This window comes from Canis lupus, chromosome 37, assembly GCF_003254725.2.
Source record: "Canis lupus dingo isolate Sandy chromosome 37, ASM325472v2, whole genome shotgun sequence".
In the NCBI taxonomy this organism is placed as follows: Eukaryota; Metazoa; Chordata; class Mammalia; order Carnivora; family Canidae; genus Canis; species Canis lupus.
The window spans coordinates 14,663,500-14,683,324 of record NC_064279.1 but is presented as its reverse complement, the minus strand read 5'-3'; the positions used below and the strand labels follow the sequence as shown (position 1 = coordinate 14,683,324).

The 19,825-nt window shown below is 47.9% G+C and overlaps 1 protein-coding gene across 1 annotated transcript in view; it reads right to left on the bottom strand.

Annotated features, from left to right (window-relative positions):
- Positions 1-19,825, bottom strand: part of NRP2 (neuropilin 2) — a 115,338-nt gene that overhangs the window by 77,479 nt on the left and 18,034 nt on the right. Inside the window, 1 exon segment of the mRNA XM_049106453.1 lies at positions 3,393-3,574. Within this exon segment, the coding sequence (XP_048962410.1) occupies positions 3,393-3,574 (182 nt within the window).

Genomic DNA, 19,825 nt, shown 5'->3' with positions numbered 1-19,825 from the left:
ACTCCGTGTTTTTCCAGTGTCAATTTTACAATAACTCTGCAAGCAGAAGAACCTGCATGCACAGAGCTATTTAAAACGTGGTGGATTTATCCCAAAGGAGCTCAGCCTGACCTCCAAAGGTATTTTCGGTTCAGGGAGTAGGAGTGGGGGGGGGGGGTGCACACTGAGGTTTCTCTACTTGTGAATGACCCCAGGGCGTTCAGTTTCTGAAATGTCGCCGGGACACCAGGAAAGCCAACTTAATCTTGAACTTGGGTCAAAAGTATCAGAAAACGAACAAACAAAACAAAACAAAAAAACCACATTTTCCCGTGATTCAGTGTCCAATGTTACTTTTAAAATTCCTTTGTCTGTTCTGCTCATGATTTGGCAATCTGAGATCCTTTATGTTTGTGAGCTGTCTTGGTTTGCTCTTTAACATGTGGATGGTCTGGTATTATATAGACTCTTTTATAAACCACTTCATTCAGGGTAGACATGAACCTCCCACCCCAGCCACACGCCCGCCCCTGCCCCCCTCTGTCTACACCCGAACTGAGGGTTTGTGTCTGTCGGTGGCATTCCGAGGCCGGGGCTCGCCAGGGCAATGTGCCGCTGCAGACTTCCACGGTCCTCCGTACGGTTATTTTGTGTATCTGTGTTTACAGTCCCCCCCCTTCTCTTTATGAATCTGACTAGCAAACGTAGCTGTGTTTGTTTGGATTTCTTCAGCATGTTCACGAATTTCTTTCATGTTCTGTGGGTGACGTAAACTTTGTGTATTTTCTTTCAGAACTCCGATAGTGGAAATGTGGGTGCAGGGAGAGGAGGGCACCTGGAGAAATGCTCATCCTCCCAGACTTCTCAGCGTTGAACTCTGTAGCCTGCACACGTATGTGTTTTATATAGGGTTGGCTTTCATGCCAAGATCTGCTCTCTTGGACAAGCATGATGGCAGGAGACAGCGCCATCCCCCCAGAAGACCACTGGGTTCCCATTTTCTCTCTTATGTTCCCCAGAAATTTGGCTGTTGTTGGCGGGGTTCTCTCTCCCACCGCAAGAATCTCTTTCCTCTTTCCTTGGGCAATCCTAGTAATTGAAGTAGGCTGCCCCATTGCTCCACGCCCAAGCCAACGGCATGGCTGGCGCTCCTGTGTCTGGGCATCCCCAGACTGGCTGTCCTCAAGACAGCAGCGCTCCATGATGCTACCCTCTTGTGCGTTTTAACTTTTAACCTCATCCCTTCGAAGGTGCATAATGGATAGGGTTAGCATTCACTCTTTCTGTGGCTTTCCAGAGAATGTGGCACCATCCTTGGTGAAAAGGGAAGCATCAAACAGATGAGCTTTAGTGGTCCTGCTCACCCTTGTTGTGACTTCCCGTGGCCAGCTCCCTGGAAGACCCCGCTTGGAGCTGCTTTCCTTTCCCAGTCAGCACAGTGGAGCCGAGTGACAGCTTTAGCACTGGGGACCTTGCTATCTAACTGACCACCCAAGTCCACTCAGCAGAGCCCTCATTTTCAAAGCCAGAGCACATTGGGATCCCTGGGTGGCTCAGCGGTTTAGCGCCTGCCTTTGGCCCAAGGTGTGATCCTGGAGACCCGGGATTGAATCCCACATCGGGCTCCCTGCATGGAGCCTGCTTCTCTCCCTCTGCCTGTGTCTCTGCCTCTCTCTCTCTCTGTGTCTCTCATGAATAAATAAAATCTTTAAAAAAAAACAAAAACAAAAAACACCAGAGCACATTAATCATACCCTTCCTTAGTGCTGACTCCCACTGGCACATATTATAGTTTTCCTTTCAATTTATGTAGCTATTGATCTATGTTCATGCAACGACATCCACGTACGTCTGTTATGTGTGAGGGTTTACACATCTGTTTGTCCTCTTCTAGTATTTTACTCCTTTCTACCTTCTCTCTCCCCATTGCTCCCCAGTTGAAGAGGGCATGATGAATGTTCCAGGGGTGACTGATCTGGATCTTGAGCAAGACGCTAGGGAATATGGATCGAAGTATTCAGGAGCCTCACACCAGCCCCCGTGACACTGGACACACAGATTGTCAGTCCCTATGACCTCATGTGGTTGGGAGCATGATGACCCATGGCAGATGGGCCTTCTTGGGACCCGTGCCCTGGGATGGTCTGTGCTCCCACTCTGGCTTAATGACGCCCTGATACAGTTTCCTTGGCCCGCCCCGTCATTGGATTCTACATCTTGCTCTCAGGCAGACAAATCTGACAAATATTTAGACAGAGTGGATATAAAAAGTGCTTTCAGCAGCTACCACTTCCTTTCAAGAACTGTTTAGTGAAAAGAAAATATATATGAATAGGTCCCCTTACACTGAACTCAGTAGGCGCCTGACTTGGGCCTCTCGATGACAAGACGGACAGCCTCCCTTTGCACCAGACTCCCTCCACAAGCTGTAAAACACAGGCTCGGAGGGGCTACACCAGCAGACGGGGTAGGAGCCTGTAGGTGGGGGAGTGGGCTGGGGCGAAGGGAGATCTGGAGGGGGCACTTCGCTTAGCCTCAAGATAGGGAGCTGTTACACTGAGGGGAAGGACACACGGCCTGAGCGCTTAAGGGTAGATACTGGACCAGCACCTTGCGAATAAAGGTTGGCTCACTCCCGTTATGGAAATAAGGATGCCCAGAGCCTAAAGTCATCTAAGGGGGGGCCTCATGGAAAGCAAGGAAGTCAACTTAAAAGAAGGGCAGTGGTCTTTCTTCCTATCTTTTTGGTTGCTTTTCAGGAGGCGGCTCCATTGGCGTTTAGGAAGTTGACGTTCAACAGGTGGAAGTGGTAAAATGGATCGGCCACAGGGACGTCCTACAGGCCACATCTGAATTTAAAAGCTCCTGTATGACCCCACAGGTAAGATCTTAGAGACTCTGAACACCAAAAAAGATTATGTCCTTCTGCCCATGAAATTCCAGATAAAGGCGACATTAAACCATGGAGTAAATAGGAGGGAAGCTCAACGAAGTTTTGCTTTTCTCCCACGAAGAGGATTGTGAATTTGAAAAACACACAAAAATAAATTTCTTTGCAGAAGCGTTTCTCGGTTTACTTGACGCTGCCCTCTTGGGGTGCCGCGAACTAAGCCCGTCTGCCCAGTGGGCAGCACCCAGCACTAACCTTGCGACGACTGCACCCTCTCAGGTCGCAGCAGGAGTTAAACTGGCTTTTTGTCGCCGGCTATGGCCGGGTCACCCTGAGCCTCCGTTCCAGCTCCGAAAACGTTTGTAAGCCTCCCTGCCTGCCTCCCTGGGGGCATCCCTGCGCCCGTAACTATCCCCTTGCACAGCGCCCCACGGCCGGCACCCAGGGCGGCGCGGCCTCCCGGGGATGCCCAGCGCCCCACTCCGCCCGTGACCCTGACCGTGACCCTGACCATGGCACTGACCTGTCTTGAAGATCTCGTAGCGCAGAGAGAAGCCTGCCCCCTGCCGGGCGTAGTCGGAGGTGAACTTGATGTAGAGCACGGAGCCGGAGGAGATGATGGTGGGGGGGGCGATGTTCCCACAGTGCTTTCCCAGGAGGTCTGCGGATTCACTGTCCCCATCCCGGATCTCGATGAAGTCGTACCTACGTGAGGACGGTACAAAGGGGCACGTATGAGCCAAGATCACTCTCAGGAGAGGAAAGGGATCGTCGTCTCGCTCCGGCCGCCCTTTCTAGATGGATGCTCAGGTGTTTCCGAGTGATAAACAAGGGACTCGGTGTGCTTGCACAGACCGGCCGCCCTAGATCTAGGAGCTGCATCGCCTTATTGAAGCCACGGAGAGAACGGGTGTCCCAGTGGATGGCTAGATTTTAAGGCCTTCTCTCCTGCCCACGTAAGAGCGGTAGCACCCCTCTATCAAAGATCTCCGAGCAAGTGTTTTTCCTTCTTTCCATAGCACCATTTTTACGTCCACCACGATCTCCCTGAATCTTAGTCTTTTTTTCTTAGCTCTGCGTCACTGCAGGCTACTTAACCCCTCTGAGATCAATTTCTTCATCTGTAAGATGAGGATAAAAATATCCAGTTCAGAGGGCTGGGATGGAGATGAAATGAAAAATATAAGTAAGGTGCTAGGCCCCGAGCCGGGCACACTGGGGACGTTCCTGAGATATCTGCTTACTCCCCTCCCCCTCCCCCGTGTTTCAGTTTCCTCCTGGGTCATCCCCTCTTCCCTTATCTTTAATTGTTAGTGACAAAGACTTCCATGCTCAGGCCCCCTCTCTCCTGGAGATGACTCTGCAAAGCTCCCATCAGCAGCAGTGTCTAGTCAACAACACGTTTTTAAAAGGAATCAGCATCATATTAGATAAGGCAATAAAAACCTTTCTCCAAAAGCAGGGGGGTGAGTCCCCGGGGACCCAGCGTCTATGAGCACAGAACTCTTAGCCTCAGCAAGAGGCAGGTTCGGCCCTGCGCTCAGGCTTGAGCTCATTTCAAACAGGATCAACCTGGCCCCAGGTTAGGGAAGACAAGTCAAAGACAGACATCCTTGGCTTGGTTCACGGGATGCCAATCTGCACAGGCACACATTTTGAGCCTTGGTGGTGCTCGGGCAGTCTTCCCTGTGCACCTCTGGGCTCCTTCTCTGGGCTCCCAGGGACTCCCGCTGTCTCAGCTGCTGAGGTCCTTTCCTCCCTGCAAATTTCCTCCCTGCAAATTGCTGGTCACTGTGCCACTATTTACCGACAAGCATCCATTTCCTTCTCCCTCCCTGTTTATTTATTTTGCATCAACCTGTTAAAACAACAGGTAAGAAATGTCTCTCTTTGGGGTAAAGAGAGGGGCCTGGGATGTGCCTGCAGGCTCCTGCCACACACACCGGGTCTGTGAGAGCTGGCTGCCTGCAGAAGTGGCTTATTTGAGCCAGAGCAGCCCGAGGCCTCACGACAGCCCCCAGGAGCCATATTTCAGATTGTGCAGCCACTTATGAAAAACAGGACCGTGAAGGAAGTATAAGGAACCGACGGGGATTAGTTCAATCTTAGACCCCAGAGCCCTAGAAACCTACAGTCCAAAGAATCACAGAAGCTGGTTAGTCTGGAGAAGACAAGATGGCAGGGTTTCCCCTCAGGAGCTCTGGGGACACAGCCACAGATTGAGAAAGGCAGTGGAGGTTTGGGGGGGGATCTGTGATTTCAGTTTGGGAGATGATGCCGAGTTTAAAAGTGTGCTTCCTCACTTCCAAAAACCAAAGTGAAAAGACACTTAGTTTGTTCTCAAAGGAAATTCCCCAAACCTTCTGGAAAATCCCTCCTTAGTATTTCCACACTGGGGTAAGCACCCTGGGCAATCACTCTGGGCTGAGTAATGGTGATGCAGGGTGCACAACTGTTGAGAAGCCAGCTGTGTTCAGTAAGCACACATTCGCCAGTTCACAGGGAGTAATGAATTATGAACCTGCATGGGGGAGCCCTGTCCATCCCCCCACCTGTACCCCCTGCCATGCCCTGGCCAATGCCAAAAGTAGAACTGGATTTGGATCCTTATTAGCTGGGTGACCTCAGGTAAGTTACTCAACCTTTCTGATCCTTGGCAATGGGGAAAATGATAGTAAAATAGGGATATTAGAACCTTTCTCCTAGGGTTGTTGTGAGATTTAAGTGACCAACATAATCTATATAGTGTCAGTGCTCAGCCTGGTAGGTAGTGTTTGGTTAACAGTGATTTGTTTTATTCTCATACCCATTTCTGAGGCGAAGCGATAGAGCAAGCGCATCGAGGTACAGTGTAAGTGGAATAAACATCTGTTAAAACATTTTGGAGCGCATTTTGGCAGAAATGTGACAAATCCTTTAATCCAGCAATTCCACTGCTAGGAATTTTTCCTAATAATCAGGTAATTGTGCAAGATGTATATGCATCTTGGTGAGCGTAGATATAATTTAAAAAGCATAGATAGAATTTAAATTAAGAAAAGTGAAAAGATGCTTTTTTTTTTTTTATAAACAGCATATCTAAATGTCCAACAATGGAGGTGGGTAAATCAATTTTGGTATATTTATAAAATGGAATATTCCACCACTGAAGTAGATAGGGAGTGCTATAGGTCTAGATATTTTGTTTTTATGGGAAAAATGGCCATGATATATATCCTGATAGTTTAAAAAATAGATTTTTAAAAAATGTGTTAAAATACATATACATACATACATTCTTGCATACACAAACAAAAAAGTCTGAAAGACTACATACTAAAATGTTAACAGTACTGAGATATACAGGTGGTAGAAACTGGAAATTTCTACTTCCTTCTTTGTTCTTTCCTATTCTCTGAATCACTTACAATGATCTTGCATTTCTTAATAAGCCACAAATATATAAAATAAAGCTGCTTCCATTAAGAATTTTTTTTTTTTTCAAAAAAAAAAAAAAAAAAAAAGAATTTTTTTTTTCACCGTGACAGATGGTAACTGCACCGTCGTGGTGAGCATTGCGGAATGTATCCAATTGTCAAATCACTATGTCACACACCTGAAACTAATATAACCTTGTATGTCAACCATACTTCAACAACACATAAAATACGCCATAAAATAAAAGAAAAAAAAAAGACTAAAAAAAGAATTTTTTTTCAAAGTAGGAGAGCTGAGAATGTAGCAGATGAAAGCGTAAGTACCATCCTCATCGTCACCATCCGTCTCACAGAACTGTCCTGAGGACTAAATAACTCACAGTGTTGGGGCACCTAAAACAGTGCCAGGGGTCGTGGCCCACATTCAGTAACTACTTAAACATTTTTTCTTTTTTTTTTTTTTAAAGATAACCAGATATCTCCAGTCTGTGTTGCCAATTTCTCCGGAAAGGACAAAAAGACGCCCAGACATCCCAATGGCTGGATGACCAGAAGGGGAGGTTCTATCTGGTTGCCTAATCATGCATGGAGTAATTTAGGGGATTAACAAAATCAGCGATGAAGCAGGGCTCCCCAGCAAATGCCATAGCTGTAAGCTTGCCTCAATTTACTCAGTGGATATAATGACCCCAAATCCTTTTTTCTTGTCATGCTGGCAGCTACAAATACATCTTTACAGGGGCAGCCTAGGTGGCTCAGCGGTTTAACGCTGTCTTCAGCCCAGGGCGTGATCCTGGGGTCCCGGGATCGAGTCCCATGTTGGGCTCCCTGCATGGAGCCTGCTTCTGTCTCTGCCTCTCTGTCTCTGTGTCTCTCATGAATAAATAAATAAAATCTTAAAAAAAAAAAAACACATCTTTACATACTTACCTACACATACAGTGAAGGGATGCATTTTTGAAAAAGGTTCATATACATCAATCGTATTATAAATTTTCTCTCTGACCTTGTTATTTAAAAGGATTTCGGTGAATCCTTTTGTGAAGCAAATAATCAGCCCTCACTGAAACTTCTCAGAGAAACTGGATTTTCCCATCAGGTTTGCTTGAAGGGAAAGGGGCACAGAGTCCCCACTGGGTGATGAACCCCCCTCCCTCCAGTGCCCGGGCTCCGCCGTGTGGACAAGCTGGGCCTCTGGCTGGCCTTCTCCTATAAAGGGCACACACCAAATGACACGCTCACTTCCCACAGAATGTCTCATTTACGTCCTGTGTGACTGACTCATTTGGGGAACTTTTTTATTATTAGGGATTTGCTACAGCTGGCGTAAATCTCCTTAGAAATTTCAGTGCTGTCAGGTTCATTTGGAAGAGCTTGCAGGAGATTAGGAAGTTTGTGGCCTTGGAATAAACACGGCCCTCATCTAGCGCCTGAGAGCCAGCATTTGTTTGGTGAAGGAATCTGGGGTCCAACCTCGAGGCTCACCCCAACCACAGTCAAGGAGGATAACCTACAAAGCCGGTCCTCTTGGAACACATTATGCATTTTCTGGAAGAAAACATAAACCAGCTAACGGACATACTAAGTACTGTGTTTGCATTTCATTATTCATAATCTCCCTCAAATGAAAAAAATTCCTTCCAAGCTTTAACACTACCTTTTGTTATTTTATTCATCTATTTACTTTCCTAAGCTGAAGTAGCCATTTCCACTCCTTACCTTTTTTTCCCTTTTCTCTCCAAAGTGGTTCCCGGGTGCCTTTTTACTTTTCTCCTCACAGATTCCGACATCTGCATGTCGAGCATTTGTCTAGAGAACGCTTTCTGTACGTTCTTCCTCGACTTCAAAGTCTTAATTTCTCTCCCCAAACCCACATTTGGGGCGTGGGAATCTTGACGGTGGAATTAATTTTCAGAGTCCACGGGAGAGGTATGAAAAAGCAACAGTCTCATCTCTTCCTCTCATCACTAGGCAAACATGAAAAGAGGCTTTCTAGTTTCCATAACTCTATCCACGCTTGACACTTCCCAGCAGGCCCCGAAGGCTGGGTTAGACAACAGAGCCTGTGCTAGAGGATCCACTACGCCGAGGCCCTTCTTAAATGGCCAGATGGTGTCCGGCCCCTGCCAGGGTCCACCTGGAGGGATGCGCTTAGAACTGCTTGTGAAGAGATTTCTCTGTCACAGGTGGAGTACTTGGGTACACTGGGGAAGAGTGCTGTGCCCATTTGATGATACTTGGGTCTACACATCACCACCCAAGTCCCGAAGCCATAACCTTGGCCAACCAATCAATGTCTCCTTTTATGCTACCGTGTCATAAATTTTTAAGACCTCACGCTTTGCGCATGGCGAGCTCTTTCCGGCCACTGGGCCTTTGCACTTGCTCTTCCCTCTGCCTGTGATACTCTGTTACCTTCTTCGGTGGCTGATGCCATCTCCTTTTTCTATGTGCAAATGTCACCTCCTCAGAGAAGCCTGTCTTGACCACCCTATTTCAGACGGCATGCCCTCATTCTCCGCCACGCCATCCTCTTACCGCCTTTATATAGCGTTATAATCTGCAAAAGGTCAATATACGTGTTTATCTGTTTGGAATCTGTGTCCTCACTACACAGCAAGCACCACGAGGGCAAGGACCTCGCCTTTTTGCTGCTGAATTGGTAGCACCTGCATGGTGCCCGGCACAGCCCAGGGCTCACTATGTTTTGTGGCGCGAGTAAATGAACGAGGGGCTCGCGGTTGGTAAGTCCAGGAATAATTTCCTCTGTGATGATGTTTCCCAAGGGGTTGGATACATTTGGTCCATTTTATACCCTTTGCCTTTGTGATCCAGCGCATTCACTGAGCTATTCTGGTTTTATCTGGAAACCGAAATGTTGCCTCATGACTCGAAAACATGAAATATAACATTTTGAGTGGAAGAAACATCTCAAATCATGCTGACAGCATTTTCACTATTAGCGGCAAACAAATCAACTATAATTAAAATGCTGTCAAAGTGATTTGAGATTTTTCTCACACTTTCAAAGTTCCATATTTCATGAGTAGATTATGGAGGCCAGAGAATTTACCACCTCCTGGAGTGCCTTTCTTCCGGGAAGCTCAAAGACATCTACACACACTGTCTTATTAATCCTTACATTAAAACCTGCAGGGAAAATAGGAGGAAAAAACAACACTGTCATGTACAACTTCCCCATGAAGAAGCTGCCTGCGACACAAAGGGGCTGCGGGCAGGTCTGCACGAGGCCAAAGTCTCTGGTCCAGTCAAGCCCAAAGCCAGGTCACCTGATCTCTGGCTCAATAGTGAAATCCAGCCTTTATGGAGGAATCAGATCAGATCAGATCAGGTCTTTTAAGAAACAAATTTCATTTTCTTGAATTTCTCCCTTTCATTGGGGCCATCCATTTGAGAACTTGGAACATTCCCAGGAATATCAGTGAGAAGAAATATCAATCATCTACTGAGCATTTGTTATAGGCTAGACCCCCGTTTAGATATTACTTCGTTTAGTCCTCATTGAATACACGCCACGCCCTGTTAGGCTCCCACCCATTTACAGATGCAGAAACTGGGGTTCCAAGAGTCTAAGTGACCTGCCTAAAGTCCCGTGAGAAGGACAGGTCAGAGGCGGGCTTCAGACCCAGGTGGTCTCACTCCTGGGCATATAGGCCTCACCACCATCCTATCAGAACATCCGACCGCCAAAGCACAATAGCATTAGAAGGTACCGGGCGTAAAGAAACTGCTTGGTTTCCGTTAGAGACTTACCAGAATCTTGCTCTTTTTTATTTAGCTGTTTTGTTTAAACAAAGCCTATAAGACTTGCCAAAATTAATAGACAAATCACCAATAGAAGCAGTGAGCAGATTTGGAATTCATGGTTTCAAGATTCACCCTGTTGAAATTTAGCTTTTAAGTGTTCAGATGGGATAACATATTAATGTTTGCAAGTGAAGTATTTTTATAAGCACATATATGCCCATATGTGAACATATGGTCCATCGAGTGAGAAAACAGTATCCTGTGTATTTATAAGCTCTTACAGTATCATCTAGAGCACATATTCCTAAACGTCTGGATTTCCAGTAGGGTCCACAGATGAATTTCAGTAGGTGAGGGGACCCCTATAGTCACACGCAGAAATTTTTGCGATTGTGTAGATGCACATTTTCCTAGGTCTGTGACACACACACAAAAATCTTAAATTACTGTTATACAGAAACATATCTGTCTATATGTGCGTGTGTGTGCTGAGAAGTGTGGCGCACGGGCTTTGCAGGCAGATCCAGCTGTTTCCAGCACTCGTTAGTGGCATGAGTGCAGGCAAGGCATCGAACCTCTCTGAGTCTCAGTTCTTTTACCTATAAAATGCAAATAATAAGGGGCCCCACCTGTAGGATTGGTGGAAGGACTGCAAAAATACATACGAGCCCAGGAGAGTGCTAGATGCCCATGAAAGTCACTGGGAGACGCTCGCTATTTTTCCTATTACTCGTGTTTTTACAAAGCAGGGTGGCAGACTTGGGGGAGAGAAGGGTTACCTCCACATGAACTGAACACGTGAAGAAGGAATGAAAAGCCACAAAGTTAGAGACAGTCTCGATGCCCTCCCCAACCTCAATGCTAGGGACGGTGGTTTCTAAAAATCCTCCCCCTGTACAAATCCATCAATAGTAGTTCAATCACTTGCGTTTTGGGGATTCCCTTTCCATCTTATGTTTCTGAGCCCTGGCTCTGGAACCAGCCTGCCACGCCGGATTCAGAACAGTCTGTGCCTTCTCGCCCCCTGCCCCTGCCCCGCCGCCCCCACCCCTACTCCCACCGCTTCGTGGGCCCTGAACTACGTACTGGACCCCCTTCAGTGTGGGGAGTTAATGCATGTCAACACCTCAGTGCAGCGCCTGGCACATAGGAAGTATTCAATAAATAAATGTTAGTCATTGTTACTATTATTCCTGTTGTTATTGTTATTACTTGTTAAATAACCGCAAGGACTGCAACGGAGCCAAGACTCTGCATCTGTTTGTGTATCCATGTTGGTGCCACTGCTTTTTTTTAATAGTGACTGAAGGCAGTTTCCTTTTCTTCCTTCATTTCTTCCCGCCACCAACCGCTGGTATCTGGAGCCTAGCCGCAATCCCCGCCCCTGCCAGGGTCATCGCAGCTCTTCAGAAAGGAGGAAATCTGACCACCCAGCAAAGGAAGTATGCGAAGAAAATAACCCAAAACAAACCGAAGGAATTATTCCAAAAAACCTTGAAGGCAAGAAAATGGAAATACAAATAACATCTATTTATAATTGCTGGTTGTTTTCCTGCAGAAGCCCTGGGATGATGGAGAGGGCCCTGCCGATCTCATTGTTCCTGATGGAGCAGGCTGCCAAGAACGCCTGCACGACGTGAGGAAGGAGGCCGCTCCAGACAGGGGGTCTGAGAAGTCTCGCTGTGGATGAACTTGCAGAGAATGAAGGGCACTCAACAAAGCCTCCAGCACTTCTCCCCGGCCCCCTAGCTGGACGCCGCTTCCCCCACTGACCTGGCTCCCCAGCAAGGCGCATTCTTGGGGCTGGATGGCCACGGATCCGGTCCACTCCTGGACCAGCGAGCGCGCTGGAGGCCGCCTTGGATGGAACGTGTTTGCTTATGTAAGGAATGATTTTCTAGGCAACCAGGGCCAATGTGAAGTTTAAGGCTACTGGGCGGGCTGTTTTCAGCGTGAAGGTTGGGTCTTTTTCCTGTCTGCTGTACACGTCTATAAAATCCTCACTCTCTGCAGTTAGCTCAAAGGGCCCCTTGTTAGCAAGGGACACCGGAGCAGGAGGTAGGCGAGAGTAACCCGTATTTTATGTCTGTTCTCCAGCAGGCTGGCACTGGGATGTGAAGGTGAGCCCCACCCAACAAGGCCAGACTGGCTGGGGTCAATCAAGCTTGCATGCCTCGGTTTGCCTCATCTCATAAATGGGAACAGGAACCATGCCTCTGTGCCTCCCGGGGCTGGTTGGAAGGGGCAGAAAGCGATCCACTAAGGGGAAATCAGAGTACACCATCCCAGGGCCTGGTGTGCTGGCAGCAGCCCCGCACTTGGCCGGGCGAACGGTTCCCTCTGGAACGGGCGCTCGCTAACCCTGGCTCCCAGAGGGTCTAATTGTGAGAGCAAATCATAACCTTCCCATCTGTCCGAAAAATGGGAGCCTGCTGGGAATGAGGCATACGAGGCACCAGGGAATCAATCACTGTATCGGAAAAATGTTTTTCTAGGGGTTTAGGCTCCCAATCGTTTTTCTGTCCCCTTCTGCTGGCAATCAGCCTCAGTAACAAAACGTAGAAAATACAAAACTTGCCTGAAAAATGTACCACGCAGAAATCCTAGCAGGGGACAGTCTGGGAGTACGGGGCTGGGGTGATGGGCCCTTGTCCTTGGATTTCATTCACTGCAAGCTGCAGCTTACAGAGCTCAGAGCTTCTCCTGGCTTCAGGGGCCGACTTATCAGAATCGTGCAAAAAGCACCTTGGTGTGGAGGTGACGGGCCTGCACTAATGTCCAGGCAGGAAGGGCCGCTGCCATAGCCGGGGTGGAGATTCTGAATACAGCACTCAGGGGCCCAGTCGGCTGCAACGGCTTCCCTCTCCAGCCACCGCTGGGTGACTGCTTTCCTCGACGGCGGGGCGGTGCGGGCACCGTGTGAGCACTGGGAGCCAAAGCGGCCTGGCCCACCCAGGGCATCTTAGGGCACCTGCCTCTCCCCAGGCGCAGAAGTGGCCCTGGGTTCTGAAAGAAGTGGCCAGCGTGTGTCGGGGGTGGAAGCAGCGAATGTTCGGGAATATGGGCTTCTCTTGGCTAGAGGTTGCATAAGACTAGAAGAAATAGGTCTGGGAAGGACAGCAGCTTCTACAAGAAAGGGAACCAGATTGCAGGAAGTCTCCTAGCAGGATGGGAGCAGTGGGAGTCAGACCCCGAAGGACCTCTCTACACCTCACAGCATCGCAGACTGCTTGCTCTGTGCACGGAGCTGCTGGCTGCCAGGCTGCACAGCTAGCGGACTGCAGGGCCCCCAGGCCCCTGGCCTCCCGGGAGGGAGCACTAGTGCCAGGGAGGAGCTGTGAGGGCCACACAAGTGTCAGGGCCCTGGTGGGCAAGGGCTGTCAGTAACCCAGCACTTGACCCAGCTGCCTGCCCCAAGGCTTAGGCCGAATCACCCATCTGCTTGGACCTCAGTTTCCCAGCAGATAAGACCAAAAAAAAAAAAAAAAAAAAGAAAAGAAAAAAAAACTTTCTTACCCTCCTACCACTCTCAAAGGGATGACACATAGATAAATCACTTTGAACTTTTAGATGAAAGGTGCTCTCTATAAACTCGAGGTCTCATCAACCGTAATTGTTACGGTAATTATTTTAATGATAATAATGATGATAATGGGAGAAGGGGGGGCAGGGTGAGGACGAAACCTCCTACCTTGAGACAAAGAAAAACTCTTCCATTAAAACCTGCATCACGATGCCTTCTGCTCCTTGCTCTCAACCATCTCTTTCAAACTGCCAATTCCCGGGCTGAAATATTATTTACTCCTCTCCTTCCCAATAAAACAATTATTTGTTCCACCGTTCTCCCTCTCGCTCACTCTCTGGCGTGTCTAGCTTCGCCCTGACAGCTCAGCCATGGACTGTTTACATGTCTCGCTCACCTCCAAGACTCTGGTTCAGCTCCATTGACACTGAAGGCAGGAGAATTCTGTGTGTGTGAGGAATCAATTACTTCCGCTGACACTCTATTACTGGCCCTCACATCTTCAGATTCCAGCTGCAGAGTGAGGCGGTGGGGGGATGGCAGGGAATGTGAAGAGGATGGCGAGGGGGGCCGGAGGGGACTGGGGAGTAGGGGGCGGATGACAGGGAGGCAGTCGGAGACTATCGATGGAGAGTCACAGAAAGATCTCTCTCTCCTTGACTGCCCTGCTGGCATCCGGAGGTGACCGCATGGCAGGAAGAGGCGAAGAAAAGGGGTAAGAAACCGAAGAGGAAAAGAAAAGACTTGTCAAGGATATCTAAGGGATGTCTAAGGGAATCAGAGGCCTCAAATACCTGAGCATGGGGACAGTGGGTGACAACTCTAGGTACATGGACACAGGTATATAAAGGCAGCTTTGGGTGGCGGGCTTCAAATCCCAGCCCTACCACTACCATCTCCCAGATGGGAGATCTCTCTCATACTGTACCTACCTGTTAAATGGGAATAACAGGAGTACCTAGGAGTACCTATATATAAATATATATATAACTACAGAGAGAGAAGGACTGCCAAGATGCTTGGATACCAAAGGTAGGAAAAAAAGCATAAAAAATCATGTGGATTTCTTTCATCATGTGAAGTCCTTGGTAGCTTCCCAAACCTAAGCCCAGTTCACATGTTTTTCTCTCTTCTTCTTTTTAAAAATTTTATTCTGACCCAGCTAACATTTTTCAGGGATTTTCCTTCTAGGAAAAAGAAAATGCTGATTATGTAAATTAAATACAACCATCTACTCTGCAATCACTGAGATGAGTTGTGAGGCCCTAGGTCTTATAATGAAGGTCGATTATGGAAGCTCCTTTCTGGAAGGAAAGACAAGGGCAGCTAATATGTATATATTTTTTTTCTGGGATGATTTATCCAGGCAGAAGTAGATGAATGGAATTAAATTATCTATTGAGTTTCTCTTAATCCAAAGGTTTCAATCCCCCTGCTGTTACAAAGGACAAAACAAAGAGCATATATTATTTTCTATAGGACTCATGACTATAGGAAAATACACAAATCTCTTTTTAAGAAAAATCTAATTTCTTTACTTGGCCTCTTTCCTTCTCTTCTTTATACCCTCCACACCCTGAACTCCCACTGAATTTCAGAAGACAGACTCTCACCCAGCGTAATTAGCTGGGAGAATTACACACAGTTACATGGGGTAAGATGCTGGCCCTCTGGGACCTCCAGGTTCAGAGAAGGTGCCAGGCTTGAGAGGCAGAACAAGTGAGATTGTGTATTAGAAAACCTCAAGTGATTTTCTCAATCAGGAGATAAAATGCATTGTTAAGAAGGACATCCACAGCAAAGCTTGCATTTGGAGAGTTGCGATTGCAACATCGCAGATTTAAAAACAAACTGCCAAAAATAACCGTTGTCCCAACCGCTCTTTAACCTTGGTAGGAGGAGGAGAACAATCTGTGATGTTTTTTCCCACTTGTTCAGCAAGCTAAGTTGCTGGGTGGAGTCCCTGGTCAAGGTTGGTGAGCTGGGGTCGGCTGCCAGCTGAGCTGGAGTCCGTAGGACTGTTCCACTTTATTGTACCAAGTACCTGCAGGGGGATCTGTTTCTGTCATTAGCAGGGTCGTTGCAATACAGAAAAATATTGCTGCTCATCGGTTCCTTGGGGGAATCAGAATATTTCTGTGGTTGGGCAGGCAGTAAATCTATAATAATGTCATGAGTAATCAACCTGAGGCTCTCTCCTGAGTGCATGACACTCTCTAGAACCAAGAACTTACACTCTACTTCAATTTTCAGAGGCTCAGTGGACACCAGCTGAAGCCACCCCTCCACGTGGGCAATGTGGCCTCCTGCTCTCTAGTCTTAGGAAAGAAACATGTGTTCAGAGAGAGGGTCCTGTGTAGGAAGGAATAAACTGACAGGTGGAGGTTAATCCAGTGTTACCTGGATTTTTCCAGGCCCAAGTTCAGGCATTCACCTCCCCTGGTGGCAGTGGGATGGGGTTTGTCCCTGGACATAGGATACGAAATTGTAGAGACCCTGGTCAGAGAGGGTGGTTGCAGCAAAGAGTCCTTAAAATCCTAGTCTTTCCTGCTTCCTGACTACAGCCCCTCTCTAAGATGGTGAAGTCGCCTGGCCAGGAAACAAAATTCAATAGCATGGCTCAGGTACCTCTTCACTGAAAAGAACTTTTGTTGATCAGCAAGTCACAAGGATGGCCTTTCAATTACTGTGGTTCCCTAAGACATCAAATTATTTCTCCTTCCTTGCCTTTGATGTGATGCTCTCCACCTGGACCACCAGAGATATATACTCCCCCTGTCTGGCTAACTTCTTTGGGATTGATTCAGGCATCACTTCTTCCAGGAAGCCTTCCTTGGTCTCCCCAGCCTAGGCTCAATCTCCGTGCTGTGGGCTCACATAACATGCCCATGTTAGATCCCCGGTTGGCATGCACAGTGCCGGGGGAGGCCACAGAGCACAAGAGTAAAGAGTACAGGTTGCAAAGGAGGGCATTCTGGCTTCAAATCTCTTCTCTGCCATTTCTACGAGTGGGACCTGGGGCCAGAAGTTATTTCTGAAGGCCAAGTTTCTTCATCTGCAAAACGGGAAGAGTAACAATGACTTTGCATTTTTCTGATTCCAGGATCAATGAGATGATATATGTGAAGCACTTAGCAAAGTGCTGGGCTCGGAGGTGATGCTCTAGATATGGTAGCTTTATCATCAATAACCATGTATTTTTAACATTTTTTTATTTTATTTTACTTTTTTAGAGAGAAAGTGTGTGTGAATATGGGGGCGGGGAGAGGAGAGGGAGAGAGAAAGAATCTTAGGCAGGCTCCATGCTCAGTGAGGAGCCCAACACAGGGCTTGATCTCAGGATCCTGAGATTACGACCTGAGCCGAAATCAAGAGTCAGATGCTTAACTGATTGAGCTACCCAGATGCCCCAATAACCATATTTTTAACTTGCTGCCAAACTCCTAGTTCCATGAAGACAAGGAATTTACTCACCACTGTATTCCCAATACCATCATCACGGGTAGCACACAGTAGGTGTTTAGTAATTATGAATGAATGCGTGGTCCATTGCCATTTTGTTGGTGAAAGGCCAAGTCACAGAGAGCTTCGGGACTTCCACAAGCCTGTCTCACCCTCTTGCTGTCATTATATCATATCACAAGATGGATGAATAGGGAAGACAGCTGTGTCTGCTTCCAGTGCAGGTTCATGCCATGTGACCTATGTCCTGGCATCTCAAATGTAAAAATATCACTGAAACAATCACGTGCATGCACCTGCTTAGTACTCTAAGACCAGGTGCCCTGGGGGTATAGAAATGAAATATGTAGTCCATGCCCTTAGAGAATTTGCACGCTCAGAACACAACACTGACCACACATGAACTAAAGGCAAGCCAGCAAATCAAGGCAATACACAATGCCCTGGGAGTTCGGCATTGGGACCCACAGAAGAGAAACAGAAGAATCAAGGAAACAGAAGGGAGCAGGAGTATGCAGCTGGTCACTATGGAGGGGCGAGGGAGGAGGGTCCAAGCACTGGGTACTCAGAGGATTTCATGCAGGTACAAGGTGGTGTTGGGCTGTTTGACTGAAATGGAGGATGCTCACTGTTCGTTGGATGGGGAGGGGCTAGATTATTGAGGTCCGGTCTGTTCCCTCTATTGACGGTGGTCATTTTACCAACCTGGGAAGCTGTTACCTCTCTAAGATATCATCCCCTACTCTGGGAGAAATAGACACATCTTCTAAGATTTAGGGAGCTCCTCTGGCCATAAATACAAGAGCACTTTGTTTATCTAGGACACTTAGCTAGAGGCCAAATATCCCTAAACCTTCAATATCTAGAACATGGGTGGGCTTTGGGGGGATGGTTTCAGAAGAAAAGACCTTGAGTACCTCAATTAATGCCAGGGACTCCGTGCACCGATGCTCTTTCCACTCTGTCCCTGGGGGTGTGCCCCACCCCCCACACACCCCGTGCCTGGTGTGCCATGAGCTTGGCTGAGCCGACATGGTGGCCCTGGGATCACATTGGTTTGGGAGCCGACACCCCAGATCCATAATTTTCTAATGGACAGCAAGACCTCCTGAAGCGAAGTCCATGCAACACAATAAAGGTTTAAAACAAATCAGAAGAGGAAGGCTCCAGGAGGCAGGCATACACCTAACAGGAAGTGACAGCAAGAGTACTGCTAGAAAGAAGTCCCAAACTTGGGGTGCCTGGGTGGCTCAGTGGTTAAGCCTCTGCCTTCAACTCAGGTCATGATCTCAGGGTCCTGGGATCAAGCCCTGCATGGGCTCCCTGCTTATCAGGGAGTCTGCTTCTCCCTCTGCCCCTCCCCCCACTCGTACACATGCTTTCTCTCTCTAATAAATTAATAAAATCTTAAAAAAAAAAACAAACCAAAATCACAATGCAAACTTTCCCAAGACAAAGGACAAAGATGCTAATGTGGTTGCTAATTGATCATGTGTATCCACATAAACAATCAGCAATCTTGCAAAGTACTTATTATCAGTTTTGCAGGTAAGGAAACTGAGGCCTGGAAGTTTAAAAGGTGAACAAAAACTCCACTCTCAACCTCTCTGATCCAAACAGGATTATCAACCGGTCTTAGTCACCAAAAGCGAAGTTTAAAATTAGAGCCTGAATCATCAAGGAAAAGTTGACTCCCCTCAGCATTGGTTTTAAGAAGACAAGGAAGTGTGGCGCATGATTTAGAATGTTTTTTTTTTTTTTTAAGATTTTATTTATTTATTTATTCATGAGAGACACAGACAGGGAGGCGGAGACACTGGCAGAGGGAGAAGCAGGCTCCTCGCAGGGAGCCAGATGTGAGACTTGATCCCTGAACCTAAGGGACTCCTGGGTGGCTCAGTGGTTGAGTGTCTGCCTTTAGCTCAGGGCATGACCCCGGGGTCTCCGGATCGAGTCCCACATGGGGTTCCCTGCCTGGAGCCTGCTTCTCCCTCTGCCTGTGTCTCTGCCCCTCTCTCTCTGCCTCTCATGAATAAATAAATTAAATCTTAAAAAAAAAAAAAAGAAATCTGTTCAAAAAAGGACTTTGGAACTCTAAAGGAGTAGGTCTGGGTATCTAAAAATTTCACTTGGATGGAGCGCGGTTTTTCCGTGCCTCGTGGTGAACGAGATGACGCTGCACTGAATGCACACATAAAATCATTCGTATCAACTTCATGTGCATATTTTAGCCCAAGAACTGTTCTTTTAGTCTTCCTAGTGGTTTGTGCACTTTGTGAAGCACGTTTTCCAAGACACCCATCTGGGAATGACCAATTCTTAACAGGGCCCAGACTCTGGGTTTTGGTTTTACTTGGGCCTCCAGGGTTGGGGGGGCGGGGGATGCCTGTTTGAGGACTCGTGAATAAGCTGTGTGTCATACGCAGGCGGCTGTTCTTAACAACACGGACGTATCTTCAATTTCAGAAGCGGGAAAAGATTCAAGTGTGGCTGTGGGTGTTCGTCACACCTGCGATCATGACCTGAGCCACCGGGCACCCTAGCGCCGTGACGCAGGTGGGGAGCAGGAGCAGCCCCGCCGCAGCAGGGCCCGGGGGCTTCGCCCTGTTGCTCAGGTGGCCCTGAGCCCTGCCCCTGGGTCCCTGGGAGGTGGCAGGGGTTTCGGAGCAGCGGCGGGAGCTGGGGGTGCGGAGGCCCGCTCGCAGCCCGCGGGGGGCGTCGAGGGGAGTCGAGGGGTGTCGAGGAGCCCCGCACGAGGCCGTGGCTCAGGCCGGGCCCGAGCGAAAG